Source organism: Emydura macquarii, unplaced genomic scaffold, assembly GCF_026122565.2.
Source record: "Emydura macquarii macquarii isolate MOO-44397 ecotype Brisbane River unplaced genomic scaffold, CSIRO-AGI_Emac_v2 contig_1390, whole genome shotgun sequence".
NCBI lineage: Eukaryota > Metazoa > Chordata > Testudines > Chelidae > Emydura > Emydura macquarii.
This window is the reverse complement of record NW_027131527.1, coordinates 3404354-3428589: the sequence shown is the minus strand read 5'-3', so window position 1 is coordinate 3428589 and position 24236 is coordinate 3404354. Positions and strand designations below refer to the sequence as shown.

General features: G+C 42.5%; 1 protein-coding gene across 2 annotated transcripts in view; it reads right to left on the bottom strand.

Annotated features, from left to right (window-relative positions):
- The window catches only part of MMRN2 (multimerin 2), a 42892-nt gene that overhangs the window by 8055 nt on the left and 10601 nt on the right, over positions 1-24236 (bottom strand). For both annotated transcript variants that reach the window (XM_067552497.1, XM_067552498.1), the window contains exons 2-5: positions 9566-9691; positions 7090-7196; positions 5587-5658; positions 1022-1186 (exon numbers count right to left, since the gene is read on the bottom strand). In XM_067552497.1, coding sequence (XP_067408598.1) covers positions 1022-1186; positions 5587-5658; positions 7090-7196; positions 9566-9691 — 470 coding nt within the window. The remainder of the gene's footprint in view (positions 1-1021; positions 1187-5586; positions 5659-7089; positions 7197-9565; positions 9692-24236) is intronic.

Below are 24236 nucleotides of genomic sequence, written 5' to 3'. Positions count from 1 at the left end.
AAATTATACAACACACTGAAATCTGAAAATTTCAGGACAGCATAAATGTAAAATAACTTCAATAACAAACACAATGAATACTCAGACTTGGAAGACCCACTGGACCTGGACAGCATCTGCAAAGTAACCATAATGGTATGTGATATCCTTTCTGTACTTGATGGTAATCAACTCAAACACTGATCTTTCTGAGTAAAGAAGCAGGTTCTAAAACTCCATGGCTCACTAGTAGGCCAGATGTGGCAGCGAAAGGTATGTGTGAAGTATAGGCTGGTTTAGAGAAGACTGGGAGCGTGTGAATTATGTAACTTCCACCAATTTGGAATTCAGTGTGTGCACGAGTGTGCAAAAATTTACAAAGTAAAGGGAAGAAGGTGAAGGGTGCAGTGGGAAAAGAAATTAACAAGTAAATGTAAGGAGCATGTTTTCTCCTATATGATGAATTGCTTTTCCTGATACCCCATTCTTCTGCCCTTATGGCATGTTAATTGAATTAAGTTGTGCACTAGATGAATGCCAAATAAATTCAAATTAAACTTCACTATGATTTACACTCATCTTACACCCCAATTTATATCACACTTCAATTTGGCTCAGCGATGTCCATTGGAGTTGCATTCGTTTACGCCATGTTTGGATTTGGCCCATTTTAAGTGTGTCAGCATTTTAATCAGGTGTGATTGCAGCATATGTAGATATACGTTAGTGAGCTTTGATCTAGCTAGCACAAGTACCAATAACAATGAAACTGGTAGCACAGACAAGCTTGCCTGGGACCTTGAGTCTGTGCATCTAGTCTGTGCTGTCAAAGCTTCACTGCTATTGTTCAAGATAGTTCAATCAAAGCTAACTAAAGTATGTCTCCACCTGCTGCAATCATACTTCTGCAGTGTAAATATACCCTAAGAATTGAAGTAAAACCCTACAGAATACCAGGTTCTAATTTCTAGATTTTCTTTCTGGTATATATGAATCTACAGTGCCATCTTGAGTACTGATGTTTTTATGCCAATCCACTCACCAGATTTACTTTGGTTCATTTTTGATGTCATGGTGGTAATGTTGTTTTCAAGTAGTCTCTGTAAATCTCCGGCTGACTGATGAATATCATTCTGAAGATCTTCCAGGAGTGCCTTACGATTCTGAATAGTTTTCATAATTTCTTCTGCCTGCAGTGAGGTTGACACTAATTGCAAAATGAAAGAAAGTGATCAGCCACACAATATTCAGCAATCAACTGTGTGCAGGGGCGTGCACAGGAATAAAAATCTGGCCTCTTTTGGAGGTGCACTTTCTGTGCCCCTATGGCTGGAGGAGCTGGCTCTTCCCCTCCGTCCCCCTGCGGCCAGTGGAGCTGGCTGTCCCCCACAGTCCTGGGTCCGGAGGAGCTGTCATTTCCTGTGCCGGCTTGGAGCAGGAGAAGCTCACTCTCCTGGCCCTGGAGGAGTTCTGTGGCCCTGCCGATTGGGGGACCCATGCCCCTGCTTGTCCCCCCCTGTGCACATCACTGACAGTATGAAAGATGCACCACAAAATAGTGCAGGCTCTGAACCAAATCTTGTATTCCTTCCTCACTCAGTAAAGACTTAATTCATCCTTGCGTCTTTCAATGACTATAAGATCAGTATTTGTATATTAACAAACGGCTTCCAGCTTTGGGGACATATAAGCTCCCATAAACTAGTGTAGTCCCAGTAATTTCAATGGAAGTATTTTGGAGACAGCCTTCCTCCACACCAACGAGAGCTTTCAAGTCAGTTGGCTAAGGCTACATCTCTACTGCAAGTGGAAGATGTGATTCCCAGTTCGGGCAGACATACATGTGTTGTTTCACTCAGCACACTAAAATAACAGTTTGGCCGTGGCTTCACAGGCGGTAGCTCAACCAAGTCATCCACGCTGTCATAGCCATGCTGTTGAAGCAGGGCTAATACATGTAAGTCTATCCGTGCTGGGAATTACACCATCTAGCTGCAGTGCCAGCTATATACCCTAAAAGGAGAATAAAGTTGGTCTAGCTACGATCACACACCATTTGCTTGTAGAGCTTGTTGGGGATTTTTTGACAAAATAGTTTTTCATCATGAGTGTGTCTTAGGTCCAGGACAGAATTTCTGGTCAAAACTGGAGGTGGGTGACGATAAGAGAGTAGAATAGCCACTAGGCCATGGATTTGAACCTGAGTTTCCCACATTGTAGTTGAGTATCCTAACCATTAGGCTACTGGCTATTCTGGGGTGGTGCTGAGGTCTTTTTTTCAAAAATATCTTAAGGTCTTTGGTTTCATCCCAATGCAGAACAGGAACTTTTTAAAAACCTTGAAAATGTTCATGGGATGGGAAAAAATATTTCCTACCCAGCTCTCTTTGCCTGCAGCTTCATTCAAAATCTTTTACACTCTGAACTCCCCTTGCAGCAGCTCTTTATGCAATCTGAGCTCTGTGTCTGAAAGGGGACAGTCTCTTCCAAGGCTGTAATATGACCCTAAAGCCAGCTGTTAGGAAATAATTAATGGCACTTACAGAATGCTGAGGTATGGATCTACAGCACTTAAGCTCAGTAGTGCCATCTGAGCCTTGGGCAGGCCTATTTTATTAATGACTCTAAAATACCATTTTCAGTGGGCTGCTTTTCTGATAAGAAAGAATGGTTATTTACCTTCATAACTGTTGTTCTTCAAGATGTGCTGCTCATGTCCATTCCCAATTAGGTGTATGTGCGACACATGCACTGGTGCCGGAAACTTTTCCTCTAGTAGTCTAGCACCCTCTACAGCAGCATGTTTATGTGCCCCGTATATAGGGCACTGCTGGCCTCCCTCTCAGTTCCTTCTTATTGGAACTCCGACTGAAGGGAAGGGGGGGTGGGTTGTAGAATGTCCTTGTAGAAGATTCTGTAAGGGGGCTCATAGGTCAGGTCCCTGATCCCATGCCTCGCTGACAGGATTGCCACTAGGAATGTGACCTTCCAGGATAGGTGCGTAAGACAGCAGGAAGCTAAGGGCTGAAAGGGTGGCCCAATGAACCGGGAGAGGACAAGGTATCCCATTGAGGGATTGGGTCCCACACCACCGGAAAGAGCCTTTCCAGGCTTCTGAGGAATCTGGCTGTAATCTCGTGCAAGAAGACCATCGTTCCTTGTACAAGGGGATGAAAGGCCGATATGGCCACCAGATGTATTTTAATTGACGAGAAGGCCAAACATTCCTGGTTTAGATGGAGCAAGTAGTCCAAGAGAGCCTGGAGAGGTGATTTAGTCAAGGAGATATTGCAGTGCGCTGCCCAGTAGGTGAAGCTCTTCCACTTGGGCAGGTATGAAGGTGGAAGGTTTCCTTGCATCCTGAAGGTACTGAGGTGGGCTCCCCATCCTAGCTCCAAGGCATCTGAAACCAACAATAACATCGGTTGCGGGGCTGCAAAAAGGACATGATGCATTTTTATCCATCACGATACAGAGTTAAGTATTGGTGGGGGAACCATGAGGATTATGTCCAGGTGGTGTCGGGATGGGGAATGTCGCCAGCCACATTTGCAGACCTGAGGTGTAGCCTGGTGTGCTGGATTATGTAAGTGCAGGTCATCATGTAAACCAGTATCCTGAGGCATACCCTTGCTGTGGTGAGAGGGTGGGCTAACACTCAGGCTATGAGCTCTGACATGCCGTCTCCTCCTCCAGAATTGCTTTGAACTCTTATTTGGAGGTCTGTAGCAGGGAGTCAGAGAACTTGTCTAATGACTGCCGGATGTTAAAGTGGTATCTTCTCAACATGGCTTATTGGTTGGATATGTGTAGTCGCAGGCTTGCCTTTGAATAAACCTTTTGCCCAAACAGGTGCTTCTTGGCCTCTTTATTCTTTGGGGTGAAACTCATTTGGCCTTCCCTTTCTTTTTTTGTTGGCCACTGTAACTATCAATGATCCTGGGGAGGGGTTGGGTGTAAAGGTATTCAAACCTTTTGGTGGGCACATAGTATTTTCTTTCCGTCCACTTAGAAATGGGAGGCAGGAAGGCTAGGGTCTGCCACAGTGCCACTGCCAGGAGTCGCGTGGCAGATCTGGGATGGGGCTCGAAACCTGGGTGTTCGATTATCTCCCTAGGGCTTGTGGAGATGGGTGGCCTGATACAGTCTTGTCTGCTCTCTTGAGCCCTTCTTGTCTCTCTTAGGAGTTGGTGAGCAACTTTGTTCTGTGTCTTTTCTTTGGCATCGGAGATGGTGATCAATGTCAGGAAGCCGACGGCACGGAGGAAGCGTTCTGTGCCGAAGCCGATGTATTCGGTGCCTAGTCCAATCGACCCGGCTCTGACACCAGCGTGGGTCCCAACTCCATCAAGAGGGCTCTTAAGCTAATGTCTTGATCCTTCTTGGTAGGAGGCCAGAAACTTTTACAGATTTTGCACATCTCCTGCATGTGAGCCTTTCCTAAGCACTTTAAGCAGCTCTGGTGTAGGTTGTTAACGGGCATAGCTTCTTACACAAAGCAGAGTTTAAAACCCAGGGACCAGGGCATGCCCCATCCCAGGGTTGATTGCTAACCTAAAGCTACCTCTATGAACTAATACTTAGCAACCAATAAACTAACTATATACACTTAGAACAATGAAAAACCACTAAGTTGAAGAAGAACTTGCAGAAGCAAGGCAATGTTCCAGCACTGTCACAGGTGGTAAGAAGAAACTGAGAGGAAGGGGGGGCTGGCAGCATGCTATATATGGGCACATACGCACACCATTGCAGCGGGCGCTAGAGCCAACCCTACAGGTACCACTAAGGGAAAAATGTCCAACACCAGTGCATGTGGCACACATGCCTAATTGGGAATGGACATGAACAAGTACTCAAAGAAGCATTCTGAGTGATAGGTTTCCTCTTCTTGACAATGGTACAATTCACCTTGGAGAATGAGTAATTTCCTTGTTGAAACCTCCAAAACAGTGAAACAGTTAACTCTTTATATTAGTTGGTATTTTCACTAAACTCTTGTTAAGAGCCTGTTTGATATAAAGTTGTAGAGTGGTTACTTTAATTTCCCTGGCTGCTACTGTATTACAAGTCAGTCCAGGACAACCAGAGACCACAAACACAGGAAGTGCATCACGACCATATGTATTTTGTACAGCTTTGAAGTCCATGACAGTACCTCAGTGCTCAGTACTTTTTTTAAAAAATCAGGTCACTTATTTAGGTGCCTGTCTATGAGCAAAGGAGTCTAAATACCCAATTTTAAAAATCTTGGCCACTTTGTCTCAAGCTTGGCAAGATCCTGCGTCAAACTTACAGGCTCACAAATAGTGATTCCCTTACACAGAAGGGTTGAGGAGCATCTTACACTAAATAAAGGGTCTCTTCTTCCATCATAAGTTGTGGAAATGTTATACAGGGATCTCCCATTAACACAAACAGGATGTACACACTTTAAAAACTTCTCACCAAAAAGGCCTTCCCAAAGCAAGCAAATTTTTATAGACAGTTATTGTCTATGTTGTAGAGGATATATACTGGAGCTGAAAAATCCTTCCTCTCGTATTCATATCTGTGTTTTATGAGGTTAAAGAGAAGTGAAGCAGTGAGTTAAGTTCAAGAACATACTTTGGTTTGAGAACTCTTCCCCATCTTCCAGTCCTTCTGTATGATTATCTGGCACCGGAACAAAATTGGGATCTGCAATAGAGATTTGATAAATTGCATATTAATGACACTGCCTTGCTTTCCCCTCTTCTGTGAATTGTTTCACACAAGTCAACTGGAAGTGATCAGAATGGAAGTGATCTCTTATCATTTTATATAGATAGATAATGATCCTCAACTGGTGTAAATTGTGACAGCATCACTGAAGGCAATGAAGTTGTGTTAATTTATGTCAGTAAAGTACCTGCCACTTCTTGTCTATTTTCATTAAATTCCACCTGTATCATGAAGCATTCCAGATATTAAACCACTTGGTTTACCCACTTGCCCAGTTACTGCACTCATCATTGCAGTATCACATGACAGTCTGGATCGCATTTTAATTGCTTGTACATTTAAGCCCAGTCCTACCACACCCATATGAGTAAGGACTCCAAGGTCAGATCTTTGGATTATGAGTTCTTCCAGGCAGTGAATCTTTTCCTGGATTAGAACAGTTACCTATTTTACAATACCACACACTTACATCACTGCTTAACCAATACTAAAGCCTCAGTAGGTCTTCTATTCATGCTGATTTATTGTCCTTTAAGAAATGAGCTAGGAAGGACTGTACACTGGTGTTTAACATTTAATTTAAAAGCTTAGGTTGAAAATTGGACCTACATTACACATTTTAAAAATTTGGATGGGAATGTTTGTGTGTTCTCTTTGTATGTTTAAAATTTAAAAATGCCTACAAATTACTAGTATTTTTGTGGCTCCCACCAAAATCTCTGCAAAGTTCTTTTTCTGGCTCTACAGTTAACTAAAAATTCCTGCACATTGTGCCTATCAGCCATAATGCTATTGTGCAAATGGGGAATTAGAGTAGCTGTGTTTAGTCTCTACTCATTTACCAAATAAAATGCACTACATTTGATAATATTCTTTTAATAGTATAAATGAAAGAATGGCCGGTAGTAGTATACGTTCCAAAATACGCATTGCTTTAAAAAGGGCTAAATCTGCCCTCCAAAAAGAGAGCCAAACCCGCAAAAGTAGACCGAGAAACTCGCTTTTTAATTACAGCATTTATATGGGCAGGTGAGTGAGATTAGAATTCAGTGAAAAACCTTCCTTGACTTGTTCTCACTGTGTCCTCTTAATTAAAAAGTGAAGTTGTCTAATAACAATGTTGCAGTTTGGGCTTCTTGCTCCTCTTATGATCATGATCAACATGCATTTTTGTATGCAGTGGTGTAGCCGTGTTGGTCCCAGGATATTAGTGGGACAAGGTGGATGAGGTAATATTACCTAATACATGCATTACTGTGTCAGCCAGGCAGCTGTCAGTTTCCCCTATTCTGTGGTGTGAAGGGACTATATGTTCCACCTACCTTGTAGTTCTCCCTGTCCCCCATCAAAACCGCCATAACTGATGTCTAATCTTAATTCTCACATTCACTCTCTAACTTTCCTTACCACGGTGTTCACAGTTCTCGCCAATAAAACCAGAGCAGCATTTCCAGTACAAAGATTTTAAAACCTTCTGTTTCACGCGATACACTGGCTTCAAAGTTGCCCTGTACCTGGAAAATGAAAAACAGTTGGAGATTAAGGACCTGATCCTCAGTTGGTATAAATCAATGTAATCTAGTCCTAATACTGTCCTAGATGGCTAGTACAGAAAGCAGTTTGTGACTAAGAAATCATAATAATCCATGCATCTAGGCTGCTCAACGGAGCATTCTGACTTCCTATGTAGTGAGAGCACTCTTTTCCATCTAAATAAACTGTGATTTGTTTTCATACTAATTTTTGAGTGGCTCCCTTGCTACAGGCCTCTTTCAGAAAAGCAGTATCGTTATGAAAATGTCAATAAAGGAATCCAATGTTAGCAACCGAATGCTAGTTTCTGCAGTGTTTTGCAGATGTAAATCCACTTACATTCAGAGGTATAGGTTACCATTTTTTAATTAGCAGTGCTCCAGAATTTATTCCACACTGTAAATAAATGCTTCCACAAGTGCTGGAGTTGGATTGAATTACAAAAGTGTTGGGGTCTCCTGCTATTATATGGTGGCCTTAAAGGAACACATTATTACAGTTTTGTTTTTGGTGTAACTATCAGAAACACCACAGAAAGATTATATGTTCAGGTCAAATTTCTCTCAAAATCCAAATGCTGACGAATATTTTTTGTGACTTTAAAAAAAATTCTAATTGAAACTGTTTATTTTTAAACAGACATTCTATTGCAGCTTGCAACATAGTGCTGGTACCAGAGAAAATTTTAAAATGGTTAGACACAAACATGAAACTAGACAGTCTACTTGTAGTGTTCAGGGCAGTGGAAAAATTCATTAATTTAATAATAATTAATGCATTATAAATTGTTTATAAATAAGATTTTTCAAAAAACTAGATTTAATAATAAATTAATAACCTGGGTAAGAATGTGTGGGTGGCTATTAAATATATTATTTTTCACTAGAAAGTCTCCCTTTCAGCAAGTGTTTTCCAACCACTATCAAATGTACCAGTACTGGTACCTTAAGCTCTTGCCACTGTTTCTTGCACAGCCATTATCTTCTAAGGGAATAGTACCCAATGCAATCTTAGGCCCTAAGCCTGCAGTTACAGTGTGCTTAATTTTATGCATTATAAGTAGTCCCATTAGAGTCAGACACATTGCATAGAAATAAGCATGTGTAAGGGTTTACCATTAAGGATCAGGGTCTTAATGATTTCTGACTCAGCCTCTCTTTTAGTGTGTTTAAGCACAGATCAGTAAGGAATGCCTCAGTTCAGTTAGTGACTCCCTTAATAAAGACATCACATGTAAGGACTCCCTCCGTTAAAGATGCCTAAGCTAAGTTTTGGGATTTTAAAAAGCATATAAGTGACATAGTACAAGTCTCCACTAGCTTTGAATGGGACTTGTGTTTCTAAGGGTATGTCTTCACAGAAAAAAAAAGTGTTTTCTTAACCTTTGTTAGCTAACACAGGTTGAAATAGCCGTGAACACAAGACAGTTTGGCTTTCAATTTCAGTGAACACAGCTTGAGCTAAAGCCTTTAGAGAAGCCTGGGGTTGAACTCAAGCTGCTAACCTGAGTTAAATGCTTAGTTGCCACGCCTTCATTGTTATTTTAACACACATTAGCTAACCCAAGTTAAGAACACACTTTCTTTTGCAGTGAATACATACACTGAGTTGCTTAGGAACTTTTGAAAAGGTTCAGCTGCCTTCATTGGTTTTACTGAAGCCATCAAAGAAGCAGATAATGGAAAAATTAAACACACATTCCTTGGGTTCTCTAATTTTATGAGGTATGTAAAGAGGCAGGATGTTAGGGCTGCTTGTTTTATTTTACTGTTACACATTTTCCTAGCCCATCACCTTGACCATGTCACCCTTCTCTTTGATCCCTTCACCGGCTTCCCCCTTTTCTACCACATCAACATAAACCACTTTTATTCACTTTCAAGGCCCTTCACAATCAAACCCCACCTTACCTATTAACTGTTTATGCTGACCTCCAATTGGCCTATGATGACATTTTTAAAAAAAATTCAAACACCTTCATGCTTTCTCCTGTGCAGCCTCTAATGGTTGTGAGGCATTCCCTGTAAACATCAGCAAAACAGCCTCATGGTCCTCCTTCAAATCCCTCCTCAAAACTCTCATTTCTGTGATACCTATAAATAACTTGGCAATGACTAGACTGCTGGTGTGCAGAGACCACTACCTACCATGCCGGCCCATACCGCTCATTGTTTACTTAAACTCTTCCATCTGTCTATACCAATTTGTTGCCTCTTGGCTAATACTTAGATTGTAAGCTCGTTTGGACAGGGACCATCTTTTTGTTCTGTTTGTACAGTGCCTAGCATAACAGGGTCTGATTCCTGGGCACTACTGTAATACAAATACCACCACCACCGAGGAGACTTACATGATTTTCTGGCAGTCTGCGGGAGCTCCATTTGAACAAGGCTGCTGTGATTTAATCACATACTTCTCTTTCTTGCAGGCAACTGTGTACGTGACCAGTTGGGACTTCATGAAGGAACACCAATTCCTGGGAGGGGAAAGCATGGGGAAGGAACTTGAAATGAAAGATTTTTAAAATCCCTGTAGAGCAAAGCAAGGGAGGTCTGCCATTCAGAGGGGCCTCTTTTTCAAACTGAATGATGACAAAGGAAAATGGAAACCTTTGCCAAAGCTTTTCTTGTAGTTAATTTGCTTTTGTCTGGTAATGTTTATTGGTGTTCAGTACAAAGAAATATTCTCTGAACTTTGAGACATTATCATAACCTACAACTATGTTTATGACCTTCTCAATTTTGGATGCAGTTTGCAGTCTCAAAGCTTCACCTGTAAATAGTTAATTTGCTGATTGAAGTCATTTAGACATCAAATTACTTAACTGGCATGTCAAATCAGATAGCTAGGCATCTAAATAGCATGAATTTTGGATAAACAATGGGAGACTGCTTCTGAAACTCTAAGTCCCTATATAACTATAAACTCCATTATCAGAAAGACTGTTCCTAGGCAGTTACTTTCTTTAAGGTGATACTGACCTTGTTTCATATTAATTATAGCAGCCTTGAAAAAAAATCTTCTCAACAAGGGAAAATCATCTGAGAAAAGTGAGTACAGTATCATTTGTTTTTTCATTCTCATGTTCATGCTAAGGACAAACAAGTAGATTTTGGTTTGGGGCTGGTAAATTCTCATGATAATTTTTAAAGACTGAATTACACTGGAATCCACTAGTTACAGCATGTCTCTATTTCCAAGGGTTTATAACCCACCCATGGACATGAAATGAAAATTTGATAGGTGAGGCCCAGGACTAAATGTATTAACAAAAATGGAGGGGTGAGAGGGTGAGGGGGGGAAGGAAAAGGAATCAGTTTACACATGTAATAAGAGATCAAACAAACAAAACGTTCTGGGAATATCAGCTTGTAATTAGTGTTGTTAAAATAGAAACATGTTCAACATCCTCGTTCAGACAGTGTGTTTATGCAAGAAGGTTCAGCAATTATTGAAACAATAAGGGAATCAAGCAACAACACCACCAATTCAGTAATGAACAGAAAAGGGACTGTGTCAGTTTGTTGCTTGGAAAAAGGAGCAAGAGTGAGATAAGTGGGTCCCAAATGGCAAGAAAACTGGACTTCCTGCCTAGCATTCTAGCTGTAATAATTTCCAGAGGGAAGAGTCTATTGAACCAGCTGTAACTTTCTACAGACCATATATCTATAAGACAATCTACTGCCTCTTGTATAATTAACACAGGTGTCCATCAGAGTGGCTACTTCACATGTCCAATGCCAATTTTTCACCAAAAATAACGTATGAATTTTACACGTGGGAATGTTAACTCCACAAGAACTGACCCACAAAGACTAGTATCTCTGTGTCCATTAACCAGACAGGCTAGAAAGCTGAGGAACCATAAGAGGCTACTGTCTCAATAACATAATGAATAATGCCCCATAGGGGGCTTTTTTAATCAGACCTTTCAATCTAAGATACACTGTTTTGGGGGATGCACTGTGGTACGTTGTCTCACAAAACTCATCTGTGACACAGGAATCACTCTGGTGAAATTCTATGTACATGTGTTACACAAGAAGTCTACATGATCCCAATGGTCCCATGTCATCTTAAAATCTATGAAGTAACCTATCTCCCAATAGGCAGTACTTTGAACTCTGCCTCTTAATCCATAACAGCTCCAAATGAAACTTTACACCCACAGGGGCAGAACTGTAACAATTCCATTGAAACAAACACCACACATTGTTATTCACAGCATTGCCTTCTGGAGATTAAGGTTGTTAGATCAGTGTCAAACTGATTTGTAGTTTTCATCATTTCTTAGTGGACAAGTATTCCCATCAGAAAAAACACCTCTATGACTGACATTTAATTTGCGGGCTTGGGCCAAGGATCGAATAAGCCATGGAGCCTGAATACCCTGTTCTTTTAGAGGTGACCACTGTCACACTGGAGTGGCTCATAAGCAAGAATACCAACCTCAGGGCAGACTATTAAGAAGCAGGGAATAAACCTCAAACTGGTTGTGAGTTGTATACTTAGATTTCACCAACCAAGTAACAAGGGTAAAGTCTTCAGGCACTATACAGCTTCAACATAAACTACAGAGAGTCCCTTTGGGCATTCCAATCTACCTTGCCACCAAGGCAGCCTGACTGTGATAGATGGTCACTTTACACCAAAGATCACAAAATATTCGGGTTACTCTCAGTCCCAAAGGACCAGTACCCCATGTCTATTTGCACTCTACATCTCACACCAAAGATAATGCTTGCAGCCAATGCTATAGTAACTAACTAAGGATTTATTAAGGAGGAAAAATAAATGAGTTATTTACAAGGTTAAAACAGGCAACATATACACACAAATGAGTTACAGCCTTAGGTTCTAAAAGATAATAGAAACTTTTATAATAAGCAAACTTTGTGTCTGTTAGGGCTAACCCAAGTTAAACTGTTGGAGACTCCTTGTTCATGCTTAGAAATCCTTATTCCTCAGAGTCCAGGCAGCAAAGGAATAATAATTTCTCCTTAACAGGAATTTTTATTTCCTTCTCCCAGAATTCAAACCTATGGGATGAATGCCTCTGCATGTAACCTCTTCATGGGTGGGTGGGAGGAGCAATCGACAGTCTGTTTCACAATGGCCCATTTGGATTCAGTAGTCCTTCCTGATGGGCAGGAAATAACATCTTCTGTAGGAATTCCCCATTTTGTATTAAGTGAAGTTATTTTGTCTTGTTTGGTGAGTTACAAAGCTTCAGAATAAACATTTTACAGCTATAGACCAAGCACTTAAATATTACCTTATAGCATGGGATATAGCGGTTGTAAGTGAAATTAATGCTTGCAGCAATTTACAAGCATTTTGTAAAATCTGAACACTATACACATTTATCTGACATTAACAATACTACACACAGGGGGAGAGACTGGTTTCTAGCTATGCATTTGTTAGTGTTTAGTGAGGCCTAAGGGCCTTGGCATAAGCTGGCACCTGGTCTGCCAGTTTCCCAACCACTCCAGATCAGAGTAAGATACATTATAGAGCAAAAAATGGTCCACTGTAGTGTTTCTTGTAACTCATGGAATACATGGTACTGGCCACTATCAGAGACAGCACACTGGATTGGAGAGACTCTCGTCTGATCTGGGGTGGCACTTTCTATGGTGTATCAGAGCAGACTGGACTCTGAACAGGCAAAGGGAGCGGGTCCATTGAGTAAGAAGGTGCCATTTTTACAGTCACATTTTTTGGTCTTAATCTGTACTTCAACCCTGTTTTACTATCTCCTGGGATTTGGTGTTGAATTTATTATCTTATCCTCTGGCATCTGATATCATACAAAGTAGCACTGTTCACTGCCATATTATATGCCTGATGCTGCCAACACTTTTAATAGATGAATAGAATCCAAGGCCAGAAGGGGCCATTATGATCATTTAGTCTGACCTTCTGTATAACACAGGCCATACACCTTCCCTAAAATTCCTAGAGTATATCTTTAAGAAGAACATCCCATCTTGATTTAAAAATTGTCCATGGTGAAGAACCCACCAGGACCCTTGTTAAGTTATTCCAATGGTTAATTACGCTCACAATTAAAAATGTATTTCTAGTTATTTTAGTTAGTCTTATTTCAAATCTGAATTTGTCTAGCTTCAACTTCCAGCCATTGGATCATGTTATATTTTCTCTGAAGAGCCCATTCCAAATATTTGTTCCCCATATAAGTACTTAGGCTGTAATCAAGTCACTCCTTTCCATTTTCTTTGTTAAACTAAACAGATTGAGCTCCTTGAGTCTGTCACTATAAGGCAATTTTTCTTATACTTTAATCAATGACATGGCTCTTTTTTGAGCCTTCTCCAATTTATCAACATTCTTCTTGAATTGTGTACACCAGAAATGGACACTGTATACCAGCAGCGGTCATATCAGTACTAAATACAGAGGTAATATAGCCTCTCTACTCCTACCTGAGATTCCCGTTTCTGCATCCAAGGATCACATTAGCCTTTTTGGCCTCAGCGTTGCACTGGGAGCTCGTATTCAGCTGACTATCCACCAGGGCCCGCAAATCTTTTTCAGAGTCATTGCTTTCCAGGATAGAGTCTCCCACTGTGTAACTATGGCCTACATTTTTTGTTTCTAGATATATACATTTACACTTAGTCATATTACAACATATTGTTTGTTTGCACCCAGCTAATCAAGCTATCATTCTAGTTTAATCAAAATGTCATGTGGTACCTAGTCAAATGCCTTACAGAAGTCCAACTATATTACATCAACACTATTACCTTTATCAACCAAACTTGTCATGTCATTAAAAAAAAAAAAATCAAATTAGTTTGACAGGATCTATTTTCCATAAACCCATGTTGATTAGATTTAATTATACTACCCTCCTTTAATTCTTTGAGTCCTATATCAGATGCTCCATTATCTTGCCCGAGATCAATGTCAGATTGACAGGCCTATAATTACTCGGGACAATCCATTGACCCTTTTCAAATATTGGCACAATATTAGCTTTCTTCCCATCTTCTGGAACTTCCCTGGTATTCCATGACTTATTGAAAGTCAACGTTAATAGTCCAACAAGCTCCTCAGCCAGCTCTTTTAAAACTTTTGAAGGCAAGTTATCCAGAGCTGCTGATTTAAAAATGTCTGACTTTAGAAGCTGCTGTTTAATATCTTCCTGAGATACTAGTGGAATGAGTGTGTCATATGATACAACTACATCATCTGTCTTTTTCCCAAATACAGAACAGAAAAATTTATTGATCACTTCTGCCATTTCTGCATTAGTACTGATGATTCTACTATTACCAATGCCATTGTTAGGATTCTTTTTGTTCCTAATATACTTTTAAAAAAAACCAAAAAAACAAAAAACTCCTTATTTTCCTTAACTCTACTGGCTGAAGATTTCTCCTTGTGTCCCTTTGCTTCCCTTATCGATTTTGTACATTTCCTAACTTCTGATTTATATTCATTACTATCAACTTCCCCTTTTTTCCATTTATTATATATTTTTTAACTTTTTTATAACTGCTTTCACTTCCCCTCTAAACCAGGCTGTTTTTTAACCACTATGGCCGCCGCCTTTGTTGATGGGACTGCGGTTTTTTAGGCATCTAGTAAAATGTTCTTAAACAATTCCCAGTTATTACTCTGATTTTTCTGATTAAATTCTTCCTCCCCGGTGATCTGGCTCATAATTGTTTTCAGCTTTTTTAAATTGGCCCTTTTAATGCACTAAGTACTGTGATGGGGCCAGCCCTGACGGCTATAGGAGGGTGCTGGAAGGCATATATATCAGCCCCAGGCTTAGCAAATCTTTGTTCCCTGGGTGATCCAGCTGCGGCCACTCCAGGGCAATTAGGCCAATCAGGCCAGCTGGGGCCAATCAAGGAACTTGCCCCAGCAGTTAAAAGCCTCCTAGTCAGGCAGATGGGGGCAGCTGAGAGGGAGTTGTGTAGAGCTGCTACAAGGTGTGGAGTCAGTAGAGGAGCGGAGCGGAGCTGAGCTGCTGCAAGGTGTGGAGCCGGTGGAGGAGCTAGTGTGGGTGTGGTGAGAGCACCCAGCCACGGGAGGTAAGAAGGAGCCTGTGCAACCAAGACCAGAGGACGCCGGCCCCAAAGAGCCTGAAGGAGAGCCACAAGCCAGGGGGGGGCTACAGAAGAGCGACCCAGGGAAGGTAGTAGCCCCTTGGACTAAGCTATTTGAGGCTACTCCTTGCAGGGTCCCTGGGTCGGGACCCGGGGTAGAGGGCGGGATCGGCGCGCCCCCGCTCCCACCCAGCCACACCACCGGCATAGCCATAAGGAGCGCAGACCCACGGGGCAAAACAGGCCCACCTTGCCACAATACATATATGTATATCACTGGTCTGGACTTCATTTTGTTTGCACTTTATAAATGTGATCAAGTCATGACCACTTGTATCTAAATTACAATTAAATTTTAGTTCTGCAATAAGTTCCTCTTTATATGTCATGCTGAGGTCAATAGAGAATTCCCCTGCGTTGGATGCAACACTTAGCTCATGTGAGTTAGTGTGTGTAGGATAGGACCCTCTAATTGTGGCACCACAGCTTATCTTAAGCCTGGGAAAGTGCTACTGTTCACTTCATACAGTGTGGTGTTTTAATATAAAAACTACTTTCCCATAAAAAACGAACTAGTTGCTAAAAACAAAAATAAAATAAAACCCCATACAATGTGGTAAACGTCATGGGATGTTTGGAAAGGTCAAGAGACGCTTATACTCCATTATTTTAAAATTGCTTGCTTTAAAAGGGCACATTGTGTCTGATTAAAAAAACAGCAAAACTTTATAGAGTATATTTTTAAGTGGGAACACAGGAACTAAAGCTTTGATAATCGGCATATATGGGAAAAGTTTGCCTGAAAGACTGAACTGCAGAAACAATGGGGAACCAGATCAAGTGCTAAAGCAGACTCTGACATTACCAGTGAGGAGAGCAGCTTAGCAATCGGTGGAAGGAGAAGAAGCCAGGACAGAGCTGGAAATGGCATGGGGAATACAGCTGAATGCAAAAGATTTAGACTGCACTGTTTACAAAATTCACCAAGCCACAGCCCTTGGGTTTGTTGGGGTCTGAGGAGCATTTTCTGTTACCTGACACTCTTAGAAAGAAATGTGATTGCTTTTGAGACTTTTGCTAAACAAAATTCTTTTTTCTTGGAAATCAACATATTCCAGCAGGCCCTCAAATTTGAGGAACCCTGCAGTGCTCTGGAAGCTATGTGGAGAGAGAGTCTGTCTACACCAAAGAAAAACCCATAGCTGGCCCATGCCAGCTGATTTGGGCTCATAGGGCTCAGGCTGCAGGCCTGTTTCATTACTTGTGTAGACTTCCAGGCTTGGGCTGGTGCCCGGGCTCTAGGACCCTGCAGGTTGGGAGGGAGATTTACAGGACCTAGGGTCTGTCTACACTTAAAATGCTGCAATGGCACAGCTGCACTGCTGTAGCACTTCGGTGAAGATACTAGCTATAGCAACAGGAGGGCTTCTCCCATCAGCATAGGTTCTCCACCTCCCCAAGAGGCAGTAGCTAGGTCGATGGGAGAATTCTCCTGTTGACCAATGCAGTCTACACTGGGGGTTAGGTTGGTTTAACTGCATCACTCAGGAGTATGGATTTTTCAGACCTCTGAGTGACAAAGTTTTACAGATATAATTTCCAAGTGTAGACCAGGTCCTAGAAACGTCACTTTTCATTGGACTACACCATGAACCAAATCCTGAAGTCTTTATCCAGTCCTTCCTCACTAAAGGTCAGATTCTCAGCTAGTGTCAGTCAAGGTGGTTCAGCTGAAGTCAAGAGTGATGCCAATTTACTCCAGCTGGGGATCTGGCTCTAAGAGTTTTGCCCGATAAAGGCTGCATAAAAACTGAGTGAGGATTCATTTGCATAATGTGAATGCCCACAATGATCTTTGAGCTCACAGCTATTTGAGACTTGAAACTCAAAGCTATTAAGATGCCTAACTCCCACTGAAAATCAATGGGAACTGGGCACCTAAATACCTTTGAAAATCTGGGCCTTACTGCTGAAATCAGAGCTGAAAGCTGTGTGCTTTGCAAGTCAGAACTAGGAGAGGCTTTTCCCACTCAGAGCCTCGCTACATTCTTCTGAGCTTGTAATGCAACTTGGCTTGACTGCCAGCTTTAACTGATATTGTTTCTAGGGCTATGTCTACACTAACACTTAGTGTGGTATAACTTGTTTCCCAGGGTGTGAAAAAGCCATCCCCCTGAGCGACGTAAGTTATACTGACTTAAGACAGAGCTTCTCCTGCAGACATAGCTACTGCTGCTCACAGGGCTGGAGTAGTTAAGCTGATGGGAGACCTCTTTCCCATAGGCTTACAGCGGTTATGTTAGACTAGAGCACTAGTGTAGCTGTAACCTAAGGGTAGTATCTTGGATCTGTTCTGTGGGAAGTCTGCCGGTTTTAGGCAAGAGTCTGCAATCAGTGTGGAAACCTCCATTTAAAATAGGACTCTTTTGCTCTAGTGTTTTTGTTCTTCCCCAGTGAAAACAATCCACATCCCATGAGTCATTCTGTGCTGATCTGTTTACCCCTCCCAGATACTGCTCCAAAACAACAAGTTCCGTATGAGTAATTAATCTAAAACAATGCATGCATGTGTGTAAGTATTGGGGGGGGGTGTGCAGTATGAGAGTAGCTGACTGCATGTATATTTTTATATATTGCATTTACACACACAGGAGTGAAATCCTAATTCATATTCAGAACAGTCCAGATTCAGTAGGTATTCCAGGTATCAGCCTGAAACCCGAATAAACAGACCACAGACCTGATGAGTAGACAGTTCCAAATCACCAGGGCTTCTTTAAGTCAGACTCTGCAGTGGCCCTCTATGAACTATTAGACCAGCAAAGTAGAAACAGTGCTCAGTGCCCTACAGCCTTGACCCTTGCTGGTTGCTCCCCTCCTTCAATCTGGCCAGAAGGCTTTAAACCTACTTTAAACTGCTCAAGTGCAGTAAAGGAGATTTGGGTTCAGTAACTGGTGAGGCCTGTTGCTTATTTTGACAATTATTAGCATTAAAGCTGGGTAAATAGGGATTATAATACTTGCAAATAGTTTGGCAGCTGCTAACTAAAGTTTCCCTTTGACTGTTCACACCCTTTTCTGTTCACATCTCCATTCTTTGGAGTTAACCTTAATTTAGGTAGTTCCTGTTTTCCAAGTGCTTACCAGTGGAACCAGAAGGTTCCAAGAGTGTCATGTTTTGTATTTAATCACCGTATCTTTTCATGTTGTCCTGTTCTATAAAGTTTACAAAAAGTGTAATCTTTTAACAAAGAGGGTCATTTTTTCAAGTTGGTATTGAAGCGCAACATACATAGCTTAGAAAATGAGCAAGTAGTTTAGCCTTTTATTGCAATTATTTTGGCCATCTCTTTTCAACAGTTTCCTTTCATAGTATGATATCTGTTAAGAAAAATTCCCACCTTCGATTAGGATCAAGAAAAGCGTCTATTTCTGATATTAAAGGAGCAATTTATAGGTCTATAAGTGCCTGAGCCAAAACTCAGAGAAAGACAATGGGAGTCGTTCCGTTGACTTCACTGGCTATGGATTGGGTCCTAAAAGTTTCAAGAATAGCTCTCAAAGTGAGTCAGATTGTGTCCTTATTCAGCTTGTTTCTGGGCTCACGAAAACCTTGTGTTCTACATTTATATTTTTTCCCCAGGGCTGCCTCTGAAACTGTGTTTAGGTTTTTTCATTGGATATATTAATTTTATGGCTGGTCTAATGTCCTCTGCTTTTTATTCCTTCTTTTACAATTTCACTTTGATTCAAGTCACTGCCTGGCAAATGGGCAGGAATAAGACAAACTTTTTGTTGATGGGATAAATTGAAAAGGCTTCTCTCCAGCATGGAGGAAAGCAATGTTTGGATCACTTCTGCAGGCTAAGGCATTACCTTTAGCACTCAGCAGCAACCCAATTCTACAAATAGTTGGATATTTTAGTTGTTTTTCATGTTTTACAATCTATGCTGAACCTATGCATTGGGCCAAATTAATCCCTGGTGTAACTCCACTTTAACAGATTAAAGTAAACATTTGTCTCTCCTGTAGTTTTTAACTTGACCTGCTAACACATCTGAAGAATGGAAGTTACTTACCTGTAACTGGAAGTTCTTTGAGATTGGTCTCTTATCTGTATTCCACATGTGGGCACGCATGTGAGCCATGTGCCCAAGCCCAGAAATTCCATTGGCCCACACATGCTCAGTAGTTCTTGTGCTCTAGACAGAGGGCATAAGAAGCAGCATGAACCAACACTTCTCCAGTTCCTCTTCTTACCGCAAATCCAATAGGATTCAAACTGAGGAGAGGAGGGCAGATAGTGGAGGACTTCCACTTACAGGTAAGTAACTTTCATTTCTTCTTCACATACTGATCCCTACGTGTATTCCACATGTGGGTGACTGACAAGCAGTATTCAGAGTGGAGAGGGGTCTGAGGCTGGCAGCAAAGATGCTTGAAGTACTGTGGTTTCCACTGCTGCATCTGCAGCAGAGGCTTGAATAGTGTTTTGTGAATATGTGAATGGAACTCCAGGTAGTCACTCTGCATATGTCCAGTATTGGTACTTCCTCCAGGGATGCTGTAGAGCAGCGGTTCTCAACCTTTTTTTACAGAGTACCACTCAGATCAGGTACAGTCAGGTCAAGTACCGCTTCACCTGACTGTACTGGCCCGAGTAGAACTCGGTAAATTGGCGGGGTTGCGTGCAGGGATCGATGCCCTCCGCCGAAGCCCTGCCGCCGTTTGACCGTTTTCGGCGGCAGGGAGGATGGGACTTTCGGCGGCGGCGAGTTTTTCGGTGGCAGCAAGGGGGGGATTCGGTGGCGGCAGGGTTTATCGGCAGCGGTGAGGGGGGAAAGAATTCGGTGGCAGCAGGGTTTATCGGCGGCGGCGAGGGGGGGGGATTTGGCGGCGGCAGGGTTTATCGGCGGCGGTGAGGGAGGGATTCAGCAGCGGAATCGGCGGCGAGGTTTGCCTCGCGTACCACCGAGCCGTCTTCCGTGTACCACTGGTGGTACACGTACCACCGGTTGAGAACCGCTGCTGTAGAGGCAGCTTGTGCTCTTATGGAATGTGTCCTGATGCTGTCAAGTGAATGGATATGTGCTAATTGGCAGCATGTGATGATGCACCCAGAAATCCATTTAAAGATTGTTTGTCAGGATAATGCTTGTCCTCACGACCCTTCTGCTATGACAAGAAATATCCTTGGTGATATTCTGATAAATGTGGTCTTTACAGATAGAACACCAACGCACATCTGACATTGAGAGAATGAATTCTTTTTTTTCTGGCAGAAGCATGGGGTTTTGTGAAGAAAACGGAAGTGGATAGTTTGGCTAATATAGAATTAATTCAGAAATAACCTTGGGGAGGGATTGAGGGTGGAGTCAAAAGCAGACTTTTTCCTTGTGAAAATAACATATGGTGGATCTGCTATGAGGGCGGCCATCTCTCTTACCCTTCTGGAGGAAGTAATAGTAACTAAAAATGCAACTTTCATGAACAAGTGGGACATGGAATATGTTGCTAAGGATTCAAATGGTAGTTTGGTGAGTACTGACAAGACAAGATTGAGATCCCATTGAGGTGTAGGTTAGTCCACTGGCAGAAAGTTCTGACTAAGCCTTTCATGAATCTCACTGTTGGGTGAGTGAAAATGGAATTGTCTGTCTATTGAGAGGAAGGAAGGCATTGATCACTGCAAGATGGACCCACAGGGAGTTAATTGAAAGACTGAGTTTTTTAATGATGATATAATCTAAAACTATTGGGATACATGCAAAGCCTGGAGAAGACTGATTATGCTGAGCCCAGATAGAGAAACAACTCCATTTAGCTAGATAGTAGGTCCTACTTGAGTCTTTCCTATTTTGAGTAAGAATAGTGTGGATGGGTGCCAAACAACAGCATTCTAGTTTGGATGCCTATCCCAACACCAGATCATGAGATGGAGTGGATCTGAATAGGGATGTCTGATTTTGCCCCCTTCCTAAGGAGACCTGAGAAAGGGGGAATCATGATAAGAAGATGGACCGACGTTCTCAGAAGCTCCGGAAACCAAAACTGTCTGGGCCAGTTGGGTACTAAGAGAAAGGTCCTGTCATGGTGGTTCTTTCTCAAGACTTGTGGTAATAGAGGAATTGGAGGAAAGGCATACCTGAGTTGGTCTGTCCATGCCAACAGGAGAGCATGACCCCGGGAACTGTGACCCATAGCTTCTCTGGAACAACACATGGGAAGTTGTTTGGAACACAAGGAGATCCCACTGAGGTGTTCCCCACTGAGCAAATATCTTGCTCAGGACAGAGCTGTGTATCTCCCACTAGTGGTCTGTAAAGAGGTGTTTGCTAAGGTTGTGTGCTAAAGAGTTTTGAGCACCTGAAAGGTATACAGCTTGGATAATTACGCAGTTTCTGATGCAGTTCCAGTTCCAAAGCCTGACTGCTTCCAGACAAAGGGGAAGAGATTTGCTCCACCCTGTTTATGTAAATGAATATGTACAGCGATATTGTTTGACATTCCTTGCATATGGCGTGAATATATAAAAGAAAAGCCCTGCATGCCAGGAGAACTGCCCTCAACTCCAGTAAATTGATGTGAAGTTTGTCCTCCCATGGGGTCCAGGTACCTTGTACAGTGTGGTTGTTCAGGTCAGCACCCCACCACAAAAAGGATGCATCTGTTATGATGGTGCCACTGAGGTGGGAGTTTTGAATGGATGCCCACTCTCACTCATTCCAGATTCCACCATCAGATTAGAGAGGTGATGACCCTGGGGGGAATGGTCACGCTGGTGTTGATGTGATTCCTATGTGGTGAGTAGACCAACTGGAGTCAGACCCATAGGCACCATAGATGAAGGTTGGCAAATGGTGTCTCATAAGTGCACGAGACCAGATGGCTTAGAAAAGAGAGGCACACCCTCACTGTAGTCTCAACCTACATACCTGCTTCTGGAGCTTTCTCCTCAGGCCAGGGTATACATTCCCAAAAAGTGTACAGTCAACCTCAAGTCTTTCAATGAGTGTAGGGATTCATCTGTTTTCTTGTTATACAATTTCAACTCATTGAAAGGTAGGTCCTGGATGGTGTTCTGGATCTCCCTGAGGAGCCTCAAAGAGTAAAGCCAAGACTCCCACTTCATAACTATGCCAGTGGCCAAGACTTGGAATGCTGTGTCCGCTGCATCCATTGCAGCTGGAAGGAATTTATTTGCCACTAACTTGCGTTCTTCTATGCATGACTGAAAGTGGGCTCTATTCTCAGGGGAAAACTTATCTTCAAAGTCAACTGGCTTGGAGTAATTGTTAAAATTATATTTCGTTAACAAGGCCTGATAGCTAGCAATACAGAATTGCAGGCTTGTAGAGGAAAAGTTCTTTCTTCCCAAGAGATCCAACCTCTTTTAGTCCTTGTCACCCAGGGTGGACTTGGGATGTTGTGATCTTGCTCTCTCCATGGCTGCCTGTACCATTAGTGAGTCAGGCAGTGGGTGGGAGAAAAGAAATTCAGCCCCTCTGGTGGGGATGAAATAGTGTCTCTCAGCCCTCCTAGGTGGGTAGGCCTGTAAGGCTGAGGTGTGCCAGACCACTCTGGCTGGCTCCATGATGGTCTCATTAAACAGGATTGCCACCTTGCTTGGACCTGTAAGCTGCAGAATATCCAAACACCAGTGTTGTGAGCTCTGGACCTTCTCCATTGGTATCTGAAGGTCACTGGCTATCCTCTGCAGTAGCTCCTGGTAATGCCTATTGTTGTCCGGCAGAGGTGGTAAGGATGGAGTCATGGCTTCTTCCAGAGATGAGGATGAAATTTCCCATTGGTACCTGTGAATCCAGATCAATGTCTACCCCTTCATCCTCCAATGGATCCAGTGGATGCCAAGTAGAAGAGGTGTGGTCTGACTTCTGGGTGGATCTGGAGTGTCTGTCATGGGACACCCACTTCCAATAAGGCCAAAAGGAGGGATCAACCAGCTGGGGCAGGAGGGGAAACAACGGGTTATGGGAGAGGCCCAGGGCATCAGATAGCAGCAGTCCTGGGGAAGATATATCTGGTAGGAAGGCATCCAGATCTCCTCTGTCTGTCAGGACTCAGCTTCCTACCAGGAGATGATAGAACGACTGGTGTGTCCAACTCCTTTGAGCCTGAGAAGTTCTCTCTCTTCATTGAGGGGGTGATGGTACTGGAGGGTGGACACTTCTGCCTGAGAGTTGGATAGGGGATGGTTCCTGTGCCACCTAAGTAGTTGCATCCTTCAGTGTGGCAAAATCCCTCAGGAGGACCAGCGTGGAAAGGAGACGAGACTGAGGGTAAGGAAAAAGATATTCTCCAGTGTAATGTAAGTGTCTGTATGTCCCAGTGTTTGGGGTGTTTCGAGAGTTCCAATGGTTCCAATGTGTCCCAGGAGGCTGTAGTTGGTTGGTCCTCTGAAAGATGGGCCAGTCCCAGCAAAGACTCAGGTCCAGCATTCCTGGATGAAGTTGGCGGATGTCGGTCCTTTTGCTTCGGTGTTGGTGCCACTGAATTAACAAATTAATTATTTTTTTTTTTTTTTTTTTTTTTTTTTTGCATGCTTCATCCTCCAGCTTGGAGGCTAGCGTGCCCCTACTCTCATAAAAGCCCTGGAAGAAGATTCCATGGGCTTTTAGCAGCAGTAGACTTTGTTTGTAAGCGCGTACTTGGAGAGGTGCTACTTGTCTGTTGGAGCCAATGTACAGGGAGGTCTCCCTGGCGCAAACAACAGTGCGGTCTCATAGTCTTCTTCATAAGGTGTTTCCTTAATCAAAGCTCACATACTTTGTGTGTTTGCAATGGAAATGAGTGACAGATGTTGCACTTTGCAGAAATATGCAACTCACCCAAGCAGTAGAGACAACACTGGTGATCATTGCTCACAGAGAAGGAACGAGGACAGGAGAGAGAGTTCTTGAACCCTGGGACTC